The following is a 21254-nucleotide window of genomic DNA, read 5'->3' as shown; positions in this document are numbered from 1 at the left end:
GATTCATTGGGCAGTTCATCAAATGATTCGTTATACACATCTGAAACATACTACAATGTGTATACTTGATCTATGTAAGATTTATAATTGTGGTGAACAAGCTTACATGCAGCAACAACATGGGAGCATGGCATGTGTAGCTTCTAGAATTTCCTACAGTCACACCAGTTGTCATGTAGTCTAACCATGAAATTTCTAGTAGGTCGTGTTTCCCTTGGGTTTATTATCTCTTGAACCAGAAAACGTGTACTGTGACGATCAAATTTGAGGACCTGATGACTATTAGCTTTTGATTCTGCATCTCTCATGACCCTATTGATTATTTCAGTATAAATTTGGTTAGCCCTAAGTTTAACATCAGCCAACATGATAATTGCATAAATTGGAAACTTTCTTGTTTTTTTAAGAATGGAATTAATTGCCTCAGCCAAGTTGGTAGTCATGTGTTCCCATTGTCGACCACCGTCCCATGCAAGAGTCCATTATTCTTTTGGTATGGTGTTGAGCCATTCAATTACACCTTCAATTTCTGATTTGCTCCTCAGTATGTTGTAGTAGTAATTTAATCTTGGCTCAGTCATCCCATACAATGTGAAATGAAATTAGCAAAAAATGAACAATTTAATATTGTTAAAATATGGTCAAACAAATAAAAGTAATTAATGAAAAGAAGTAGATACCCATGTTGATGATTACTTTTTTTTTTGTTCTGTATTCTTGAAATGTCTCATGAAGTTTTGGGTAATATGACGAACACAAAATACATGCACTGAATTCTCTGGTGTCCAACCACTGTCTTGTCTAGCGTAGGCATTTTTTATGGACTCGCGGTTGTCAGAAATTAAGTGAAGGCCATCCTGAGGGCAAACATGTCTTTTGAGATAATGTAGAAAGAAAAACCATGCATCTTCTATTTCACCCTCAACAATTGCAAAGGCAGTTGGAAAGATTTTATTGTTACCGTCTTGAGCCACGACCACAAGGTGAGTTCCTTTGTATTTTCCATACAAGAATGTGCCTTCAACTTGAACAATGGGCTTGCAGTATTTGAACCAATGTATACAAGGTTTAAATGTCCAAAATACTCTATGGAATTGAACATAATCATGAACCATCTCACCTTGTTGGTTGTATAGTGGCCTTGTTTGTCTCTCAACAACAAATCCATTAAGAAATATTGTCATGGCATTGAGCAACTTAGGTAAATCATGGTAAGATTTGTTCCCAGTTGCCATGTAAGTCTTCAACTGCCTTTTGCTTTGCCATCCATGCTTTGCGGTATGAGATTGTGTACCATTCAGCATTTTTGATGTGTGCTATTATTGTTGGAATTGAAATCAATAAATCACTCTCCACCAAAGCAAGAATACTTTTGCTGATATATACATAGCCAAGGTTGACATGATCTTGTGTGATAATAGGGGATGAACAAGAATGTTCACCTGATAGGTTAAGAACCTCCCATTTTTTGCTTCTAATAATAAAAGCCGCTTTACGCCTCTAATCACATGCAATGTTAACACACCGTGAAACAATTAATGTTGGTGATGATTTCTCCACCCTGTAATAAAGACCTTTCTTTATATGGTATGAATTTAAAACATGTTGGACTTCCTCCTTTGTGTTGAAAGTAATGCCTTCAAATAGGCTGTCAGGAGCATACTCGACGTCAACATGGTCAAGTGCATGTCTATACTCTAGGTTGGTGACTGTTTGTAAATCAACATTATGCATATGTGATGGGAAACTAAATGTGCTGACGTGTTGAGGTTGTTGTAGAGGAAGATCTTGTTCGTCTTGTTAGAGTCTTGCATCTTCTTCTCCCTCACTAAAAGGACCAACTTCTTCTTCAGGACTCCAACTTCAAGAACTCCAACTTCAGGGACTCCTTCTTTTCTTCTTCTTTTTCTTTTTCTTTTTCTTTTTTTTCTTCTTCTTCTTCTTGTGGGACTCCAAATGTAAGGAGGATGGTAAAGGATCCATGTGATAAAGGATCGTTGTTTAGGTGGGTGAATGAACTTGTGTATGGATGAAATTCATAGAAAGAAGGTTGGTTTTCATAGGAAGAAGGTTGGTTTTCATAGGAAGATTGAGAATTGTTATTTATTGGTGTGAGATTCGCATATAGTTGAGCAGAAGTAAGAAGTTTAAGGCCACGAATCATTTGAATCATACCATGAATGTCTTCATCGTCGGTAAGCTTGACAACTCAAAAATTAAGCATTCCTTCGCCTATCACTTGTGGATATCGAAAGTAAAGTTGATCAACTAATGTGGTTGTGGTAAGTTGAGTTTTCTTTAGATCTTAGCTTTCAACGCATCAAGTGTGATACGTGAACTAACTAATAAAAACATTGGGTTAGAGGATACAAAAGTATCCCCTTCGTTTGTTTGAGTGATTTCACCATTGAAGAAGACTAACACACGAAAAGAAGAGGAAGACATTGTTGAAGACAAAGACTAACACACGAAAACAAGAATATTTGGCTCAATTGCACTCTGCATTTGAACCCAAGAATGGTCTCGTTTAAATAGAAGGTGGAGATAAGGTTCAATCAATTAGACTCATCAAACCTAAACACTGCATCAATGACACTCTGAAGCCCTAAACACTGCATCAATGACACAGTCATCAATGACACATTGCATCAATGACACACCGCATCAATGATACTCATCACTAAAGCATTTGATTTCTTACGCACGTAAATCAATGACATTCTTAATTAACATATTTATAATTTTAATAAATGATTTACTAAATTACAATATTAAATTTTGTATATTTAAAAATTTTAATTTCATTATTAAAACATATATTTTAATACATATTTTATTTGAGAATTTTCAATTAAATTATCTCTATTTTTTAATTATATTTCTTTTTTAATAAAAAAATATTTTAAAATAATATTTTAATTTAAATAATAAATATATTTTATATATTCTACAACTAAACTAAATTTTTAAAATATTAATTATAATTTTTTATAAATTCTAAAAAATCTAGAGAAAAATAAAAAATAAAATCAAAAATCTGAAGAAAAAAAACCTAAAAATCTAAAAAGAAAAAATCAATAAAAAAATCGGTTACTGGATAATCAATTTTTTTAAAAAATTTAAATTTTTTTGAAAATTTTTTTTAAAAAATTGATTACTGGATAATCAATTTTTTACCTGAACTGGATTATTTATATAAATAATAACCCGGCCAAGTTATTTAAATAAATAAAAAATAATATATTAAAAAAAGAAGTCCATTGTTGTTTCCTAACAGTATATTCCCTTCTTTTATTTTCTGGACAGTTACTGAGTAGTCCTGGTATTATTAAAGACTGACGTCATTGTGGAAAATTCTGGGAAGAAATAATACAAATACTTGACACTGACAAACTAAGACTTTGTCTTAATTTTCCTAGTAATTATTATTATTAAGATATATTTATTTTCTCTCCATTTCTTTTCACCTCTTTTTATTATTATTTTTTATATATTTCTGCCTTTTTCTTAGCACAGATGTTACTTTTTCTCCTTTTTCATATCATTTTCTCACCATTTCCTTTTCACCTCATATTTTTTACACTTATTTCTGTCTTTTTCTAATCATTTTCGCCCTTTTTGTTATCATTATTTTTATTCCACTCAATACTTTCAAAATAAGGTGTATGTTCCCCAGCTATTTCCCTTTTCTTAGACAATATAATTACTAAAATATATTTTTACTTCTTCAAAATATCTTATAATATCGATTTTAGTCCTATGGAATTTTAATGTATTTTTAGTTTTTATATTTATCGAAACTGATATGGATTGCGTCTTGAAAGCTAAAAATATGTGTTTTTAAATAAATGTAGTGTCTGAAAACGTATTAAAATTTTATAGAGTCTAAAACTATTTTTTTTTAAATTAGAGATAAAAAATATATTTTACCCAAATTATAATCATTTAAAGTATATTATTCCAACTTTCATATGAGATATTTATATTATGCGTTTTTTACAACTCACTTTTTTTTTCTATTGCTCTCTTTTGTTATATTGTCCGTTTCATTTTATATTTTTCTTTTCTATTTTTAACTGTCTTTAATATATAAAAATATTGGAAAACATAATTTACAAAGCCAAAAGGATTCACATATAATTGTGATGAATCAGAAGGAAGGGTATGCAATAAAATACAAGAACCTTGGACTTGAATTTCACAAGATTCAAAGCTTCGTACATCGACATCGAACGTAGTTGTTTACGCTATAGTACAAATTTGAAGTTGTGGTAAACTTCATAAAGTTATTAGAAAGTATCCAAAGTGTTGTTTACGCTATTGTACAAAATTGAAATTGTGGTAAACTTCATAAAGTTATTAGAAAGCATGTAAAAAGTTCCTAGCTAGTGTGGATCTACACATTTAACTCCTATTAATACGAAAGATTATAAACATATTTAAATTTTACTACTAAAAAGTTATTAGAAAGTATCAAACGTGTTGTTTACGCTATTGTACAAAATTGAAGTTGCGGTAAACTTCATAAAGTTATTAGAAAGCATGTTAAAAGTTCCTAGCTAGTGTGGATCTACACATTTAACTCGTATTAATACGAAAGATTATAAACATATTTAAACTTTAGTACTAGAAAGTTATTAGAAAGCATCGAACGTGTTGTTTACGCTATTGTACAAAATTGAAGTTGCGGTAAACTTCATAAAGTTATTATAAAGCATGTTAAAAGTTCCTAGCTAGTGTGGATCTACACATTTACCTCGTATTAATACGAAAAATTATAAACATATTTAAACTTTACTAGAAAGTTATTAAAAAGGATCGAACGTGTTGTTTACACTATTGTACAAAATTGAAGTTGCGGTAAACTTCATAAAGTTATTAGAACGCATGTAAAAAGTTCCTAGCTAGTATGGATCTACACAATTACCTGGTATTAATACAAGAGATTATAAACATATTTAAACTTTACTACTATACTTTCTTTTCTTAAATATAAATACTATTAATTATAATAATTCAATAAAAAGAGTATTAAAAAGAAGTGTTATCAGATTAGATAATGTTGGTTATATGGATACATGACACAAATTAAAAAAATATTAATTTAACAATAAATTTATTGATTTTTATTATAATTAAAATTTTAAAAAAACTAAGTTAGGTACGTATCAATACACTAAAAACAAGTGTAATTGATAACGTGTCATTAGGTATAAGTTTTGACATTTGTCATCAAAACCTGTAAAGTCATCAATATAAACTTTATGGCTAAAGACAAGATTCGTGATCGAGGTCGAGACCTTAAGGTGAGGTTGATGTCGAGGTCTATTATTTGGAACAGGCACAAAGCTTAACAAAATGGATTAGGAAAAAACTAATGAGTAGTTAAGAACATTATGCACTAAATCATCATCAGTGATGTATTACCTAATTGAAAATAAGGAAATAAAACCAAGAAATTTAAGTTTATTAGTACAAATAGTGACATAAGATGAGGTAAAAGGTGGTTGTTCACGAATTTATTACTTGCATTATATTGTTTTGAGTTGAAACATAACTTGATTATTGTTCCAGTCAAAGGGTGGACTAGGGTTTCTTCCTATGCTAAGCCTTAAAGGCAGAGCATTCAAAAGGGTAATCTACCTTGTTAGCTCTAGGGTTTTGGATTTTATACTTTTGCTGTTCCTGGACCTCTTGGGCCCCGTGAGTGCAGGGATTTTATGACCGTTAATATCTTGAAGATATTTGATGGTTAAAAGGTAAGATCTTATCGTTAGTTTTAGTTTTGCATTCATAATGGGAGATTAGGGTCAGAAACTGTTTGAGGGAACGTTTTGATTGGGGGCCGAATTGGATACTGACCGAGCTTCCCCTATCGGGAGGTGAGGTTAGAATTTGGCCGAGGTACATCCTCCAAGAAAACGGGATTGGGATGTAGCCGACTAATCCCTTGGAGGACTAGGTCGGAGTATGACCGGAGTATGACCGTTCTAGATCGACATATCCCCTAGCCATAACCTGATCTCCTGCAAAACCTACTAGGGTTCCCACGTAAGGTACTAGTCGGTCGTTAGGTATCTTCATTCCCACGAAAGCTTCCCAAAAGATAATGAAGGTCGAGCTTCCCTGGTTGACTAGAACACACTTCACATTATAGCCTATCACTATCGTCGAAATGACGATAGGATCATCCTCATGAGGAGCTACTCTTTCATAGTTGGCGTCCGAGAAGGAAATCATGGGTTGGGGAGGTCGACGAATTTTCAACACGGACAGGAAGGAGCGTGTGTACCTTTTTCGAGTAGATGAGGTGACTCCTCCTCCCGCAAATCCTCCTTCCACCGTGTTGAAGTCCCCGTGAATCGCTTGTTGGTGGACCTCCGATGCCTTTGCTGGGGTGTCCTTGAGGGGGGTCCTTTCTCTATGCCTATCCCTCCTTGTGTCGTCTTGTGCATGCCTGTGTCGCCTGTTAGATGAGCCTTCTTCCTGTTCTCTCGCCACAAACTTTTTCAAGCGTCCCTCCCTGATCAAGCGTTCAATCTGTCTTCCAAGGACAAAACAATTTTTCGTGCAATGCCCGTGAGTCCTATCAAACTCACACCAGTCCGTCTTGAAGGGACCCAACTGATGCTCTGTCGCTGCTGGAAACTCAAACAACAATGCACTGTTGACATCATGAAGTATCTGCCTCCTAGGAACATTGAGCGGAGTAAAATTCTCTTCGTTGTTGGCTCATGTCCATTCACCCCTTGGCCGACTACCATGATCAGTCTGTCGGTAATTGCCCTCCTTCATATTATAACGGTCACGTCGCTCACTCCAATCTGAACACGATCGGAGATGTTTATTGCACTCCTTATCACTACCTCTTGCTTCTCAGCTTTCAACTGCCCTTTTATTGATTTGTCCTTCCTCCGTCTTGATGTGACTCAGGGCAAAAGCTCTCACCTCTGACATCATTTGCAAATTCGCTCTCTCGAGCGTGATGTCAAAGGCACCAGACCTTAGACCTTTCTGAAACGCGATGACTGCCATTCTTTCATCCAGAGACGCTATCCTCAAAGCGACCTCGTTGAACCTTTGCAAAAAGTCCTCCAAAGACTCCTTGCATTGCTGCTTGAGATCAAACAAGTTTGACGTGATCGGCGGTTTCTTTTTGTTGGCTACAAACTGCGCCATGAATAGTCGATTAAAGACGTTGAAGTCGGTGATTGATCGGTCAGGGAGAACACTAAACCAATCAAGTGTTGCCTTCTCAAGCGTGCCCATGAACAGCTTGCAAGGATTTCCATACTTCCTCCACAAATCAACATTTGTGCTCGAAAATCTGTCAAGTGTTGACTAGGATCCTGGGTTCTGTCAAAAGGTTCTACCTGGGGGACCCGATGATCTCTCGGGATGATCTCAGCCTCTATAGCCTTCGAGAAAGATCAGAAATCTTTAGGAACTTCCATCATGACATCTTCCTCCGCCTTTCGGGTATTGGCCGTCATCATAGCTTACATCTCATCCGCTCGCCTCCTGATCTCCTCGTTTTCTCGCTGGATGGCCTCCTCCCTTTCCCTGGCTCGTGCATTCTCCTCTCTCAAACCGTTGATCAATGCCATCATCTCCTCCATGGAAGGGTGTTGTGAGTCACTGTTTGATGTGCCGCCTCTCGCCATAGTAAAGTGCAGGTTCTTCCGTATTACTTGGTGCGTAGGAAAAGTTTCACCGTAGCCCCACGGTGGGCGCCAAAATGTTCCGGTCAAAGGGTAGACTAGGGTTTCTTCCTAGGTTAAGCCTTAAATCCAGAGAATTCAAAAGGGTAATCTACCTTGTTAGCTCTAGGATTTTGGATTTTATACTTTCGCTGTTCCTGGACCTCTTGGTCCCCGTGAGTGCAGGGATTTTATGACTGTTAATATCTTAAAGATATTTGATGCTTAAAAGGTAAGATCTTATCGTTAGTTTTAGTTTTGCATTCATAATGGGAGATTAGGGTCAGAAACTGTTTGAGGGAACGTTTTGATGGGGGGCCGAATCGGATGCTAACCGAGCATCCCCTATCAGGAGGTGAGGTCAGAATTTGGCCGAGGTACATCCTTCAGGAAAATGGGATCGGGATGTAGCCGACTAATCCCTTGGAGGACTAGGTCGGAGTATGACCGGATGCCCCCCACCAAGGAGGGTCTGGTTAATTAATACTGATTCCTCTTATACCGGGACCAGGTCGGCCTATACCCTGGACGGTATAATTATCGAAATGTTGTTTAAAGGGACCTACCCCTTAGAGTGTTTTGCGACCATATACTTATAATATTATTGATAAAGGTTTGATGTTTCTTTCATTACTGAATTTGGTTAGAAGCTCAATGTAACCCCTCATGTTAAGGCGCTAGCTTGTGAACTTCAGAAGATGTTTATTATATGATTAGATCTCGTCATAGGGGACAAATAGTTGGAGGAAGGTGACGTCGATTGAGATTACCATGGGATCGTCATGGTTGGGGTCCATGACTTTAAAATTGTCATTGTGAAGTGTTAAGTTAAAAGATGATCTTAGATCCCTCAAGTTTTGAAATTTTAATGCTAACAAAAAAAATATTTTTACAAGAGAAAATGCTTTTGAAAATATCTTTGAAAAATGTTTATCAAACTAAGTGTTAGACGCAAATCATCTATAAGACAATGTGAATCAGATGAAGCATACAATTTGTCTCATATACATTAAATGTTCATTATTTATTGAGATTAAGGACAAAATTCATTTTGAATGCTTCATTCCTTAACAGATCGAACTAGAAAGTTATCTCGAAACTCACAAATTTGTTAAAGAGAAAATGATCATGCTTTCTGTGAAGACCAAGGACTAAGATCCTTGAAATTATGGAGAAAATTAAGTAGATAAAGTCACTAAAAGAGAATAATTCCTTGATTCATTCCATTGTAATCATCTGTTTATATACATATTATACAGAGTATAACTCAGCTAGAATTAGGAAACAAATTAGCTATAAATAAGGAACTAAATATACGCTTAACAGATATTATAATAAATCATAATATATTATTATATATTCTAATGCACCCCCATAGTCGAAGCGGGAGGTCGCCGAATGCTAACACTGTTCCAAAAATCCTCAAATAACACCAGCGGAAGACCCTTGGTCAGAATATTTACAATTTGATAACGTGAGGGGACATGTAACACTCGAACCTGGCCGCGAGCAACCTTTTCTCGAACAAACACTACAAGAAAAACGTAAATTTCCGACGAAAATATGAATCTGTCAGAAAATTTATATTTTCTGACGAAAAATTTCTGATGGAATATTCTGTTGAAAATTTTCGACGAAAATATAAATCCGTCGAAAATTTCTTATTTTTAATTCTTATTTTTAATTTCTTATTTTTAATTTTATTTTAAATTCTTATTTTTAATTCTTATTTTTAATTCTTATTTTCATTTTCTAAAATTGGAATTTTTATTTTTAGTTCTTATTTTTTATGTAATCATTTTTAACTACTTTTTATTTTTTTTAAAAAAAGATAAATAATTATCTTAGGTTTCACCTACAACAATTACGTACTATTATCGTATTGATATTTAACACCTCTAAATTTTTTTTAGTTTTTTAAAATAAATATTATTTATCTACCTTAAAATAATCAAACTAGTGAATTTATATTTTAGAGGGATGAAAATCAAAGAAAAATATTTTACTCATTTTACAAGCAGGAAACAATCTTTATAAATCTTACAAGAATGAAAAATAAAGAAAAAAATTTACAAAGATCAAAATCAAAATCACCCATCTTATAGGGACTAAAATATATTTAAACCTTCTAAAATTAATATTTTTTGATCTTAACAATTATTTTAAATAAATAATATTTATTTTTAAATATTTATAAACTACTTAGAGATGATAATATATTTTCTTTAAAATTATAGTAAGCAAGTTCAAGTGTGAATATTTTCATATATTTGTGTGTTTCATGAGTTTTCTATTAAATAATTAGTGCATATATTAGTTTATTTAACATAAACAGTAGTTTTATATTTTAGAAGGAAAAAAAATATTTTCTAGAAGTAATAAGCTTAAAATTACACACACACACATACACACACACACACACACACACACACACATATATATATATATATATATATATATATATATATATATATAATATAGAAGGTTATAATTATACCGGTGTAACTTTTACTAAGTATTACGCCGCTCAATAACTTTATATTAAATGTAAATTTTGTAAATCCAACTGTTAAATTGAAAGTTCATATCACTTTATACGTGTATATCAAATTTTGTTAAAATTGAACAACAACTAGAAGCTAATCAAAGTGTTCATATTTTAGTGTATTTTGAAATGAATATATTACATCAATTTTGTTTTATAAAATTGAAGTATCAAATCATGTTGGATTAATATAAAATTTTGTATATATAATCTAAGAGATATGAAGTTTCAATCTAACAGTTGGATTTACCAAATTCACATTTAATATAAAGTTATTGAGTGGTGTAATACTTAGTAAAATTTACATATATATATATATATATATATATATATATATATTAAATATGACTTTTACTAAGTATTACACCGCTCAATAATTTTATATTAAATATGAATTTTGTAAATTCAATTGTTCAACTGAAAATTATTTACTCTTAAATCATACATACAAAATATTATATTAATCGAAGATGATTTCTTATTGATGGAATATTTCAGACAAATTTATATTTGTTGAAATTGTAAGAACTGATTTTAAATTTGATATGAAAATATTATGATATAATTAGATAAGATTTTAAGTTAGTATTTTATTAATGGTTGATAATTAAAAAATAAAACAAGGATAAATATATTTTTTGAATTTTATGTGTTTGATTTAACATAACTTACAAAATAACTCTTGGTAAAGTTATTCCGCTCAATAATTCATAGTGTGTATTGAATTTCATCGATCCAATTAATTGTTAAATTAAAAGTTATTAAATTTTACTAATAATGAATATTAAAAAAATTAATTAGCTTTTGAATAAATTATTTGCTAATTAACAATATAATTGAAACATTAATTATTTTAAATTATTTAACTAAAATCTTATTGACAATTTACTATATGATCTTAATATTTTTGTATAACTCATATCTAGTTTTAAATTTGATATGAGAATATTATGATATAATTAGATAAGATTTTAAGTTAGTATTTTATTAATGGTTGGTAATTAGAAAATAAAACAAGGATAAATACATTTTTTGAATTTTATATGTTTGATTTAAGGTAAATAAATATATTAAATTAATTAATAATTTATTTAAAATGTTAAAATTTAATTTATAAGTATATAATAAATAAATATTTATAATTTTATAAATTATATTATCATTATAAATTATAAAACTAAATAATTTAAATTATAATTTTAAATAGAAATAAGTAGATGTTATGGAGAGAAACACACACACACACAGACACACAGACACACACACACACACACACACACACACACACATATATATATATATATATATATATATATATATAGAGAGAGAGAGAGAGAGAGAGAGAGTTATGGAGAGAAGGTAAATTAAATTAAATTAAATTTATTAAAAAATATAGAGTAAAAAAAAAACATGTTGAGCAAAAATGTTTTTGAAAAAATCGTGATACGTGTTTAAAAAAAAAACCTTCCTTTATATATAATATGATAATTAACAAATATCTTGATAAAATTGATTAATATATCTATATAATTTATGCTTACTTTAATTTGTCAAATATTATATATGAAATATAAGCTAAATATTTATTTAGAGTTTTTTAATGTTGATCCTTCCAATTTTTTAAAATTATTTTTAATCCTTATAGGATTATCCTTTCTCAATTTCAATCTTTATAATATTTTTTTTGAAAGTTTAGTCAATATAAGTTTATATTTTTTCTTTCTAATTTTTAGTTGATAGTACGAAGTTACATGAACTAAAGTGAAAGAAAATTATAATATATATTTAATGAACTAAAATTTGAAAAATGCATATTTATAAGGATAAAAATTTAAAGAACTAAAATTGAGAAAACATGAACTTATAGAGACTAAATTCATATATAAATCAAAATAAACAAAAATATTTTAAATTATCATAATTAAGAAAACAAAACATATACGGACTAAATTCATATTGTAAACATATAAATTATATTTAAAATTTATGATGATATATATATATATATATATATATATATATATATATGTGTGTGTGTGTGTGTGTGTGTGTGTGTGTGTGTGTGTGTGTGTGTGTGTTTTAAAAAATATATGAGTAAAAATTCAGTTACTTCAAAAGTAACTCTTAAAAAGTTATTTAATGAATGTAATTACGTTATATATTGAATTTCTTATTCAATAAATTAAGTCTAGAAATTTGTTTACTTTATCTTTTAATCAATAGTTTTATTTAATAGATAATGTTAGATAATATTTAATAATTTTTAAAATTAATATTAGATAATATTTAATAATTTTAAAAATATTTTTAAATATTCAATAATTAAAAAAATAAAGAGATAACAAATAACATAAAATATATATAAGTAAAATAAAAAGAAAAAAATATGAAAAATTTCAAATTTTTACTTTTTGGGGAGAATTTGAAATTATATTATTTCAAGAAATTTTACAAATACTTAAATTTCAAATTCTACTAGCAACGAAATCTCTTATTTGCGACGGATTAGCGAAAAACCTTTTCCCTCACTAATTTGCGACGGATTTTGTAACATCCCAAAATTTTATTTTTATGTATTGGGATTATTAAAAGGTTTATCATATTTTTATTTAAGTATTTTACTATTTACGTATTTTACTATTCATGTATTTTACTATTCACGTATACATTTTTCACTATTCATAAATACGTATTTACGTATTTGTAAATAGTGTTTTACTGTGCACGTGCACAGTAACTGACGGCTGCGAGGGACGCGGGTTCAAATTTTTAAATAAATTTAAATATAATAATGAATAGTGCATAGTAATTTATAATATTATTTTAATGAATAGTGCATAGTGCATAGTAATTTCAGAATTTCTATAAATAGGGGCTAGGGGCTGAAAGAAATTCATAACTTGAGATAAGGAAATTCTGGAAGAGAGAAAGGAGAGAGAGAAAGAGAGAAAGAAAGAGGGGAGGTTCTGCTTTAGTTCCGGTCCTGGTTTAATAGAAAGAAGAGGAGGTTCTACTAAAATTTCTATTTAATCAGGTACGGGGGAAAAGAGGATTATTTATATGTAGAATACATGAGGGTATTGGGTAGAATTTCTTAGAATAACGTTTGATTTATGTGAATGGACGGCCAAGCCTCCTATTAATTTATAATTTGGAATTTATGTTACATTGGTATCAGAGCCGGGGCCCGGATCGGTGTGCCAGCGAGGGCGCTGGACTCCCTTGAGGGGGGGTGGATATAGTCCCACATCGGTTAGGAAGGCGAACGAAGCATGCCATATATATGGGTGTGGATACCTTCCTTGTGAGGAGGCCTTTTGGGGTGGCATGCGTGTCATCGCCAAGAGCAAAACCGTGCGGCCGTGGGCCAAAGCGGACAATATCCTCATGCGGGTTGCTTGGGCTGTTACAGATTTGCGAGGGCTATACTTATAACTCATTAGCGAGGGACTTGCGACAAGAAAACTCCATCGCTAAATGAAAAAATTGTTTTTATATTTTGGCTCATAATTTTGCGAGGGATTTGCGAGGGCCTAAGTTCCTCGCTAAATAAGCACTAGCTTTAGCGACGGATTTGCGAGGAGATGAAGGTTGGTCGCAAAATGATCCTATTTAGCGAGCAAATTTAGCGATGGATATAAATCCAAGCTATTTCCTCGCTAATTAGCGAGGGATTAGAGAGGAACTGTATTCCTCGCCAGTCCCTCGCTAATTAGCGAGGAAATAGCTTGGATTTATATCCCTCGCTAAATTCCCTTGCTAATCCGCGAAATTCTTGTAGTGGTAAGTATATATAAATAAAAAATAATTAAATATATTATTATTATTATTATTATTATTATTCATACTATAAAATTATTATATATTATTATCATAGTACAAGTATGAGATTGTATATTTGAGAATAACTTAAATGAACTAATTTGTACAAGTTATATTGACAACATACATATACATTTTGGTAGTTTACTCATCAAAACTTCACAGTTAAGCGTGTTTGACCTGGAGTAATACAGGGATGGATGACCTTTTGGGAAGTTTTCCAAAAATTGCGCAAGTAAGGATAAAACATGCTAAATAGTGAAATGTCGTAAAATATTTCTGTCAGAAATTAAATTATTTCTGACGGATTTTTTTTTTCGACGCCACTTTTTTCGTCAAATTTAAATCCATCGAAAATAAAAATCTGTCAGAAAATCTATATCCATTTCAATATGCTTAGTGCGTTGATGCTGAACAGGATTTCTAGCAAGGTATATGGCACTAACATTATCACAATATACCAATGTAGCCTTTTGAATTGGACAATGAAGCTCCAAAAGTAAGTTTCTCAACCAACATGACTCAGAAACCACATTGGCAACCCCTTAGTATTTCGCCTCTACACTAGATCGTGATAAGGTAGGTTGTTGTTTGGCGGACCAAGACATTAAGTTATCTCCTAGAAAAACACAATAACCAAACGTAGAACGTCGTGTATCTAGGCACCCATCCCAATCAGCATCTGTATAAGAAAGAATGGTGGATGTAGAAGATGGATATAGATGAAGACCAAGATCCATAGTACCTTGAATGTAATGCAAAATGCGTTTGAGAGCGTGCATGTGCTCCTCCCTTGGGTCATGCATGAATAAGCATACCTGTTGCACGACATAAGTAATGTCGGGTCTTGTGAATGTAAGGTACTGAAGAGCCACTACAAGACTCCTATAAAGAGATGGATCCTCAAAAGGTATGCTTGTAGCAGCACTGATCTTTGGTTTAGTATCAACAGGAGTAGGAGATGGCTTACACGATGACATGCCAGCTCGGTCAATGATCTCTGCAGCATATATTTTTTTTAGATAAAAATAAATCACCTGCATGACAAGTGACATTGATGCCCAGAAAATAGCTCAAATGTCCCAAGTCCTTCATAGCAAATTCTGAGCTAAGAAGGGATATGACACACTTACGAAGCTCATCAGAATAAGCAGTCAAAATTATATCATCCACATATAACAATAAATAATCCATAGAAATACCTCGATGATAAATGAACAAAGAATGATCCGAAGTACTGTGAAAAAACCCAAGAGTACGAACATTAGTTAGCAAATCTCTTATACCAAGCCCGTCGGGCTTTTTAAGCCCATAAAGATATTTCTTTAACAAACACACATGATTAGGTCAATCAGGGTCCCGAAACCCGAAGAGTTGATGCATGTAAACCGTTTCCTTGAGTTCTCCATGTAAGAATGCATTTTTTTATGTAAAGTTGATGAATAGACCAAGCTTTAGAAAGAGCCAAACTGAGAACTATGCGAATAGTTTCTGGTTTAACCACCGAACTAAACGTTTCACCACAATCCACGCCAACTTGTTGAGTTTTACCTTCACTTACAAGATGGGCTTTATGCCTCTCAAAAGAACCATCAGATTTGTATTTATGATAAAAAATCCACATAGACCGAATTACATTAACATTAGGTGGACGGGGCACCAACTCCCATATCTTATTATTAATGAGAGCATCATATTCATCATCCATAGACTTTTTCCAATTCGGGTCACGAAGAGCAGATATAGGATTATGAGGTAGTGGGGACTTAGACATAGAGGTAAGAAGAGTGAAGGACTTCTTAGGCTTATAAATCCCATGTTGGCTTCTAGTAATAGGCCTTTTTGGTGGGCTTGGATGTGAGCTTGGAGTTGGGTGAGGAAGAGAGATGGGTAGGAAAGGAGGTGGGGTGGAGGGGCTTGGCCTAGTCGGCATGGGAAGGCTTATTTGCTGGTTTGGCAAGTCGGTTGCTGGATCTGGTGAAATGGGCTCTAACGAGTTGGGTAAGGGAGTAGCTTGTGGTCTTGTTTGAGTAGAGAAATGATAGACCATATAGGGAGATGGTCCATCATCTAAAAACTCATAAGTGTGATTTTGAGGAGTATGTAATTGTGCAAAAGGAATTGCGTTTCATCAAAAATTATGTGATGGCTAATGATGATTTTTTTAGAAGATAAATCAAAGCATTTGTACCCACGATGATTTGGAGGATACCCAAAAAAAACACAAGAAATAGACCAAGGTTGAAGTTTGTTTACGATTGTAGAAGGATTGAGAGGATAACATAAACTCCAAATACCCGAAGATGAGAATAAGATGGGTCCTTTTGATAAAGGATTCGGAGAGGTGATTGATAGTTTAATAACTTGTGAGGAAGAATATTAAGAAGGTATGTTTCCATTTGCAAAGCCTGATGCCAAAAAGAAGGGGGAAGAGAAGCATGGGCCAATAAGGTACGAACAATGTTGTTGATTGTACGAATTTGTCTTTCAGCTTTCCCATTTTGAAGGGATGTATGAGGATATGAAAAACGAAAAGAAATACCATTAGCTTTACAAAATTCCCATAAAGGCCTATTATCAAATTTTGTGCCATTATCACACTGTATATTTTTTATGTCTCATTCAAATTGAGTTTGGATAAGGGATTTGAAATTCAAAAATGTGGAATAAGTTTGTGATTTTTGTGATAAAGGAAATGTCCACAAAAATTTGGAATAATCATCCACAAACAAGACATAATATCTATGACCCGATGAACTCAAAACAGGTGACGTCCAAAGATCAATATGGATAATATCAAATGGCATAATAGTGCAAGAATTTGAAGCAGAAAATGACAACGTAACATGTTTTCCAAGAGGACATGAATGACAAATATGAGAATTCTTAATTTGATTACATTTAATCAATTTATTCTTCCTAAGGGAATTCAAAACAGGTGCTCCCAGGTGACCCAAACGATCATGCCAAAGAGATGGTGTTATGGAAACAAATGTATATGGATTTGTAGGCTTGGTGATGGGATAAAGCTCGCCCCGACCACTAATGGAAAAAAAGCTTTTAAAATCAGAGTTTTAAGATTGGTTAAAAGGTAACCGATCTTAAAAGTCACGCAGTGGCAATTTTGTCAATAATGTGAACACTTTTAAGATTGGTTAAATTTTAACCGATCTTAAAAGTAATTTTAAGATCGATTATTTTATGACCGATCTTAAAAGGTATATCTGACACAACTTTCAAGATCGATCTTAAAAGTACTTTTAAAATCGGTTATTTTATGACTGATTTTAAAAGTGCTACTTTTAAAATTGTTTCTTAAATAACCGATTTTAAAAGTATCGTCAGAAACCTTTTATATTTTCCTCTATTCTCATTCTCTTTAATCTTTCCCTCCATTCCTTTTTTTACTTTCTTGCGCTCTCATTTTCTGAACTCTCCCATAAGGTAAATTTCGTTGTCATTTTCGTTTTCATCTTTTCATGCTTTTCTCGTGTCTCTTTTCATCTTCTAATCTTCTTCTCGTGTCTCTATTTCTGTTGTAGGTTCATTTTGGGTAAATATCGAATCTAGAAAAGGAGAACGACCCATTCTACAAGGAGAATGACTCGTTCTCTGTGCAAAATGGCCCGTTTTGCAAGGAGAACGGGCTGTTTTGCAAGGAGAACAACCTGTTCTGGATTGGTTTTAACTCATGTCAATCTATGCTAGAACGGCCCGTTCCAAATTACAATTTTAGGCCTTTTTAATAACTTGGAACAACTCATTCTTGTTTTGGAACGGCCTGTTCCAATTTAATTTTTTCGAAGCCAAGACTTTTAAGATTGGTTATAAAACAACCGATCTTAAAAGTTACACTTTAAAATCAGTTAAATAATTGATTTTAAAAGTCTAATTTTTAAAATCGGCTCTTTTAAAATCGGTTACAGAACCGATTTTAAAAGTTGAAAATAACCGATTTTAAAAGCTTTTTACCACTAGTGGACTCTCACACCCTCATTACCGGCCCCCGTCTGAAAATCCTTCATAGAAAATCCAAAAGGATCAAATTCAACAGAAACAGAGTTATTAGTTGTAAACTTTCTAGCTGACACCAAGTTTTTAACAAGTTGAGGAGCATGAAGGACATTGTTTAATGTTAAGGGAGGACACGGGGAAGACAATTTGGTGTGACCATAGCCATGAATTGGTATTGAATGACCGTTACCAACAATTGTACCATGTTTGTTGCTCATATTAAAATAAGACGTGAGGTTACCTTGTGCGGATGTCATGTGAGAAGTAGCACTAGTGTCCATGTACCAATTTGCATCCAGACGACTGATGCCGAGAGTATGCATTGCGACTTCTATGTCTGTTGGAGTTGGTTTGCAATGTAGGCTTGAGGAGGTCTAGGCCCAAGTACACCAGGCTGTTGACATTGCTGCTGTCTAAATTTGGGCCTAGCCCATGAATTAGTAGGGTACGGATAAGGAGGTATAGCCCATGGAGCGATCCATTGCCAATGCCACGGTTGTCCGTCAGGCCATGGGACATTGGCCAGAGCTTGCTGACTGGCTTGCTGCTGTCCACCACCACGACTATTGCTGCCTCCAGTCGTACCCCCACGATTGGTGCTGCCCTTTCCGCCACCACAACCACCATTATTGCGACGATTTTTCCCTCTATTATTGTTGTGATTTTGGCTACTCTTCCCACCATTATTGCGGTTCGAAGAGGGATAATCAGAAACATCAGGAGAGCCATCCGAGTCACGAGCAATCATGGCGGATGACGAGTTCTGTGCTACCTTTTTGGCAAGGCCGACCTATTTAAGAGTGAGCATCGAACGGGCTTGATAAAATTGGGGCAAGTGATCACTTTGGCGAATAAGGGTGGCCACACTGTTGTAGGGCTTGGTGAGACTAGAACTAGTTGAAGAACAAGTCTGTTGTTGTCGACGAGAAAGCCGACATGCTTGAGTTGATCCGAAAGAGATTTGAGATGTTGACAATATGCAAAGACATTTGGAAAATCTGCCATGTCTGTGTGAGTGAAGTCATACTCAAGGGTGACGGCATGAGAGTGTTTGTTATTCTGGAATATGTCACGCAATCTATTCCACGCCTTTATTGTCATGGTGTCAAGTTCAAGAATGATATGTAAAAGATCATGAGAAATAGTGGCATAAATCCACTGAAGAACGGTAGCGTCAAGGGTCGACCATAGTTCTTTCTCCTCCTCTGTCTGAGGAATTTTCTCCTTGCCTTTTGTTGGAGGAATAATATGATCAATTGCTTTATGGGATCGTGCGTGAATTTTGAAGAGTTTCACCCATGTCGTGTATTGCACGTTTTCCATCTCAAGAGTGATGGGAACGTGGTTCCTGGTGTTGGGACAGCAAGAGCGGGTGAAAGGAAGATTTTGAGTCAGACATAGAGGTTGATAGGATGATGAATAAGACAAAGAAGCAAGGGCAAATGGTGCTAGGGTTGTGAGCGAAAGTCAGAGAAAAAGTGAAGGATCTTTCCCTAGGAAATCTGATACCATAAAAGAGAATAATTCCTTGATTCATTCCATTAGAATCATCTATTTATATACACATTATATATAGTATAATTTGGCTAGAATTAGGAAATAAATTAGCTATAAAAAAGGAACTAAATATACGTTTAACAGATATTATATTAAATCAGAATATATTATCATATATTCTAATAGTCACTATTATTGCTACACTACGATGACATTGCTTTTGCAAGCTTCGTTTGGTGTGGAAAGATGATAAGTAACTTCTTTGATCAAATAAGAGGTATCATTCGGTGAAATACATTTAATGTTTGTATTAAATGAGCTAACAATTATCTATCATCATAAGGAAATATGATGACAAACAAACTTACCAGTTAGACTCAAAGTATTGTAATAGTCATCTTTTGCAAGATACCATATAAGAAGATTTAAAACTCAAGAAAGAGAAAAAGGCACGATACAAGAGAACACATAGATACACTTTACAGAAAACATATACTCTTTGTAAATTAGGGAGAGGAGGGAGTTCGTGGTGCACGTGCCTCTTCCCGATGAGAGGGAGATTGAGAGGAGGGTGTTGGAGAAGAAGAAGATGGATCTTTCGAGTATTACTAGAAATATGCCATTTACCTAAGGATTTTCATGCGAAAAAATATTTGTAGGAAATTGTTGCAAAAATTCTTGCAAATATAAATCTCCAATGAATTATTGCAAATATTTTTGTAATTTTAAATTTGCAGAAAATTCTTACAAATTTTACTACAAAATATTAATTATATGAATTTTTTGTTGCAAATAAAAATTTCTAAAAAAATTTGCAGGAATTTTTTTATTTTCCTACAAATTTTGTTTTAAATATAAATTCGCAAGTAATTTATTTATTTTTTGTGAGTAGTATTTCCTGCAAATTTTCTTATTTATGATTATTTTTATTAATTTAAAAATTGAAAATATTTTTGAATACACATTTCTTTCTTCCTTCACTGTACTACTTGAGATAGTGACACCTCATCACCTCCGTAAACGTAGACGCACTATCTTTTGATTTCCTCATCACCGTAACACCGCATAACTAAGTCACCTCCGTAAACCTCCGCACACCGCACACCACACACTTTTTCTCAAGTAAGTCACCGTAACACTTCTCTCAACTTTTCCTCATCACCTCCACCGTGCCACATCCACAACATTTCTCTCCTTTTCTCATTCTGCATATGTTAGGGTTTTCGTTTTCTCTCCTTTTCCTAATTTTTCTGACCGCACAACACTTTATTTTTTGTGTGCTTTTGCATGTAGATTTAAAGTACCAACTCAATGAGATAGAAGACAATGCTTGTAATCTAAAAAATGTAAAAGCAGTTGGCTGGAGGTAAGATGTTGGTTGGATTAGGTGAGAAATTTAGACAAGGTTAACTAGGTCCTGTAAAAAAATCTATCTCTGTGTAGAATTAGGTGAGAAAGCTGCTAAATCTTTTTCGTTGGTATCAAATTAATGTATCATATGTGTAGAATTCATGTCGTGATTCGTATTCTGTACAAAATAGGATGAATTGCTATGGGCTGCTTCTTGGCTATATAAGGCGAGTGGAGAAAGCAAGTACTTGAGCTACATCATTGGCAACCAAGGTTGGAGTCATGCGGTGTTTGAATTCAGCTGGGATAACAAATTTTTTGGGGCT

The 21254-nt window shown here is 33.1% G+C and overlaps 3 protein-coding genes across 3 annotated transcripts; all 3 read right to left on the bottom strand.

The window, feature by feature from the left end:
* Window positions 1-2555: 2555 nt before the first annotated feature.
* LOC145950311 (uncharacterized) lies at window positions 2556-7664 on the bottom strand. Its single transcript, XM_083061395.1, has 4 exons — window positions 7504-7664; window positions 6949-7327; window positions 6019-6684; window positions 2556-2612 (listed from the first exon to the last, which is right to left on the bottom strand). The coding sequence occupies exons 1-4, from the start codon at window positions 7662-7664 to the stop codon at window positions 2556-2558; spliced, it is 1263 nt and encodes a 420-aa protein (XP_082917521.1).
* A 6948-nt stretch (window positions 7665-14612) lies between these two features.
* Window positions 14613-16117, bottom strand: LOC109812930 (retrovirus-related Pol polyprotein from transposon RE1). The gene is made up of 3 exons (XM_020376996.2): window positions 15516-16117; window positions 15201-15304; window positions 14613-15067 (listed from the first exon to the last, which is right to left on the bottom strand). Exons 1-3 carry the CDS (start codon window positions 16115-16117, stop codon window positions 14613-14615), a joined length of 1161 nt encoding a protein of 386 aa, XP_020232585.2.
* A 2732-nt stretch (window positions 16118-18849) lies between these two features.
* Window positions 18850-19404, bottom strand: LOC109806272 (uncharacterized). Its single transcript, XM_020368646.1, has one exon. The coding sequence runs from the start codon at window positions 19402-19404 to the stop codon at window positions 18850-18852; it is 555 nt and encodes a 184-aa protein (XP_020224235.1).
* Between the last annotated feature and the right edge of the window lie 1850 nt (window positions 19405-21254).

This window comes from Cajanus cajan, chromosome 8 (assembly GCF_000230855.2).
Source record: "Cajanus cajan strain Asha chromosome 8, NIPB_CcT2T_4, whole genome shotgun sequence".
NCBI lineage: Eukaryota > Viridiplantae > Streptophyta > Magnoliopsida > Fabales > Fabaceae > Cajanus > Cajanus cajan.
This window is presented reverse-complemented; position numbering and strand designations above follow the sequence as displayed.

What these genes read in the sequence shown, in the direction of transcription:
- LOC145950311 (XM_083061395.1), bottom strand. Translation starts at nt 7,664, where the DNA reads ATGGCGAGAGGCGGCACATCAAACAGTGACTCACAACACCCTTCCATG. An exon ending in AGGAGGCGAGCGGATGAGAT is followed by an intron (nt 7,328 to 7,503) that starts GTAAGCTATGAT and finishes AACACTTGACAG; the next exon opens with ATTTTCGAGCACAAATGTTG. An exon ending in TAGGTTTTGCAGGAGATCAG is followed by an intron (nt 2,613 to 6,018) that starts GTTATGGCTAGG and finishes TCATTGATGCAG; the next exon opens with TGTTTAGGGCTTCAGAGTGT.
- LOC109812930 (XM_020376996.2), bottom strand. Translation starts at nt 16,117, where the DNA reads ATGGTCTATCATTTCTCTACTCAAACAAGACCACAAGCTACTCCCTTA. An exon ending in TTGGCTCTTTCTAAAGCTTG is followed by an intron (nt 15,305 to 15,515) that starts GTCTATTCATCA and finishes GTTTTTTCACAG; the next exon opens with TACTTCGGATCATTCTTTGT. An exon ending in TGCTTATTCTGATGAGCTTC is followed by an intron (nt 15,068 to 15,200) that starts GTAAGTGTGTCA and finishes TATATGCTGCAG; the next exon opens with AGATCATTGACCGAGCTGGC.
- LOC109806272 (XM_020368646.1), bottom strand. Translation starts at nt 19,404, where the DNA reads ATGGAAAACGTGCAATACACGACATGGGTGAAACTCTTCAAAATTCAC.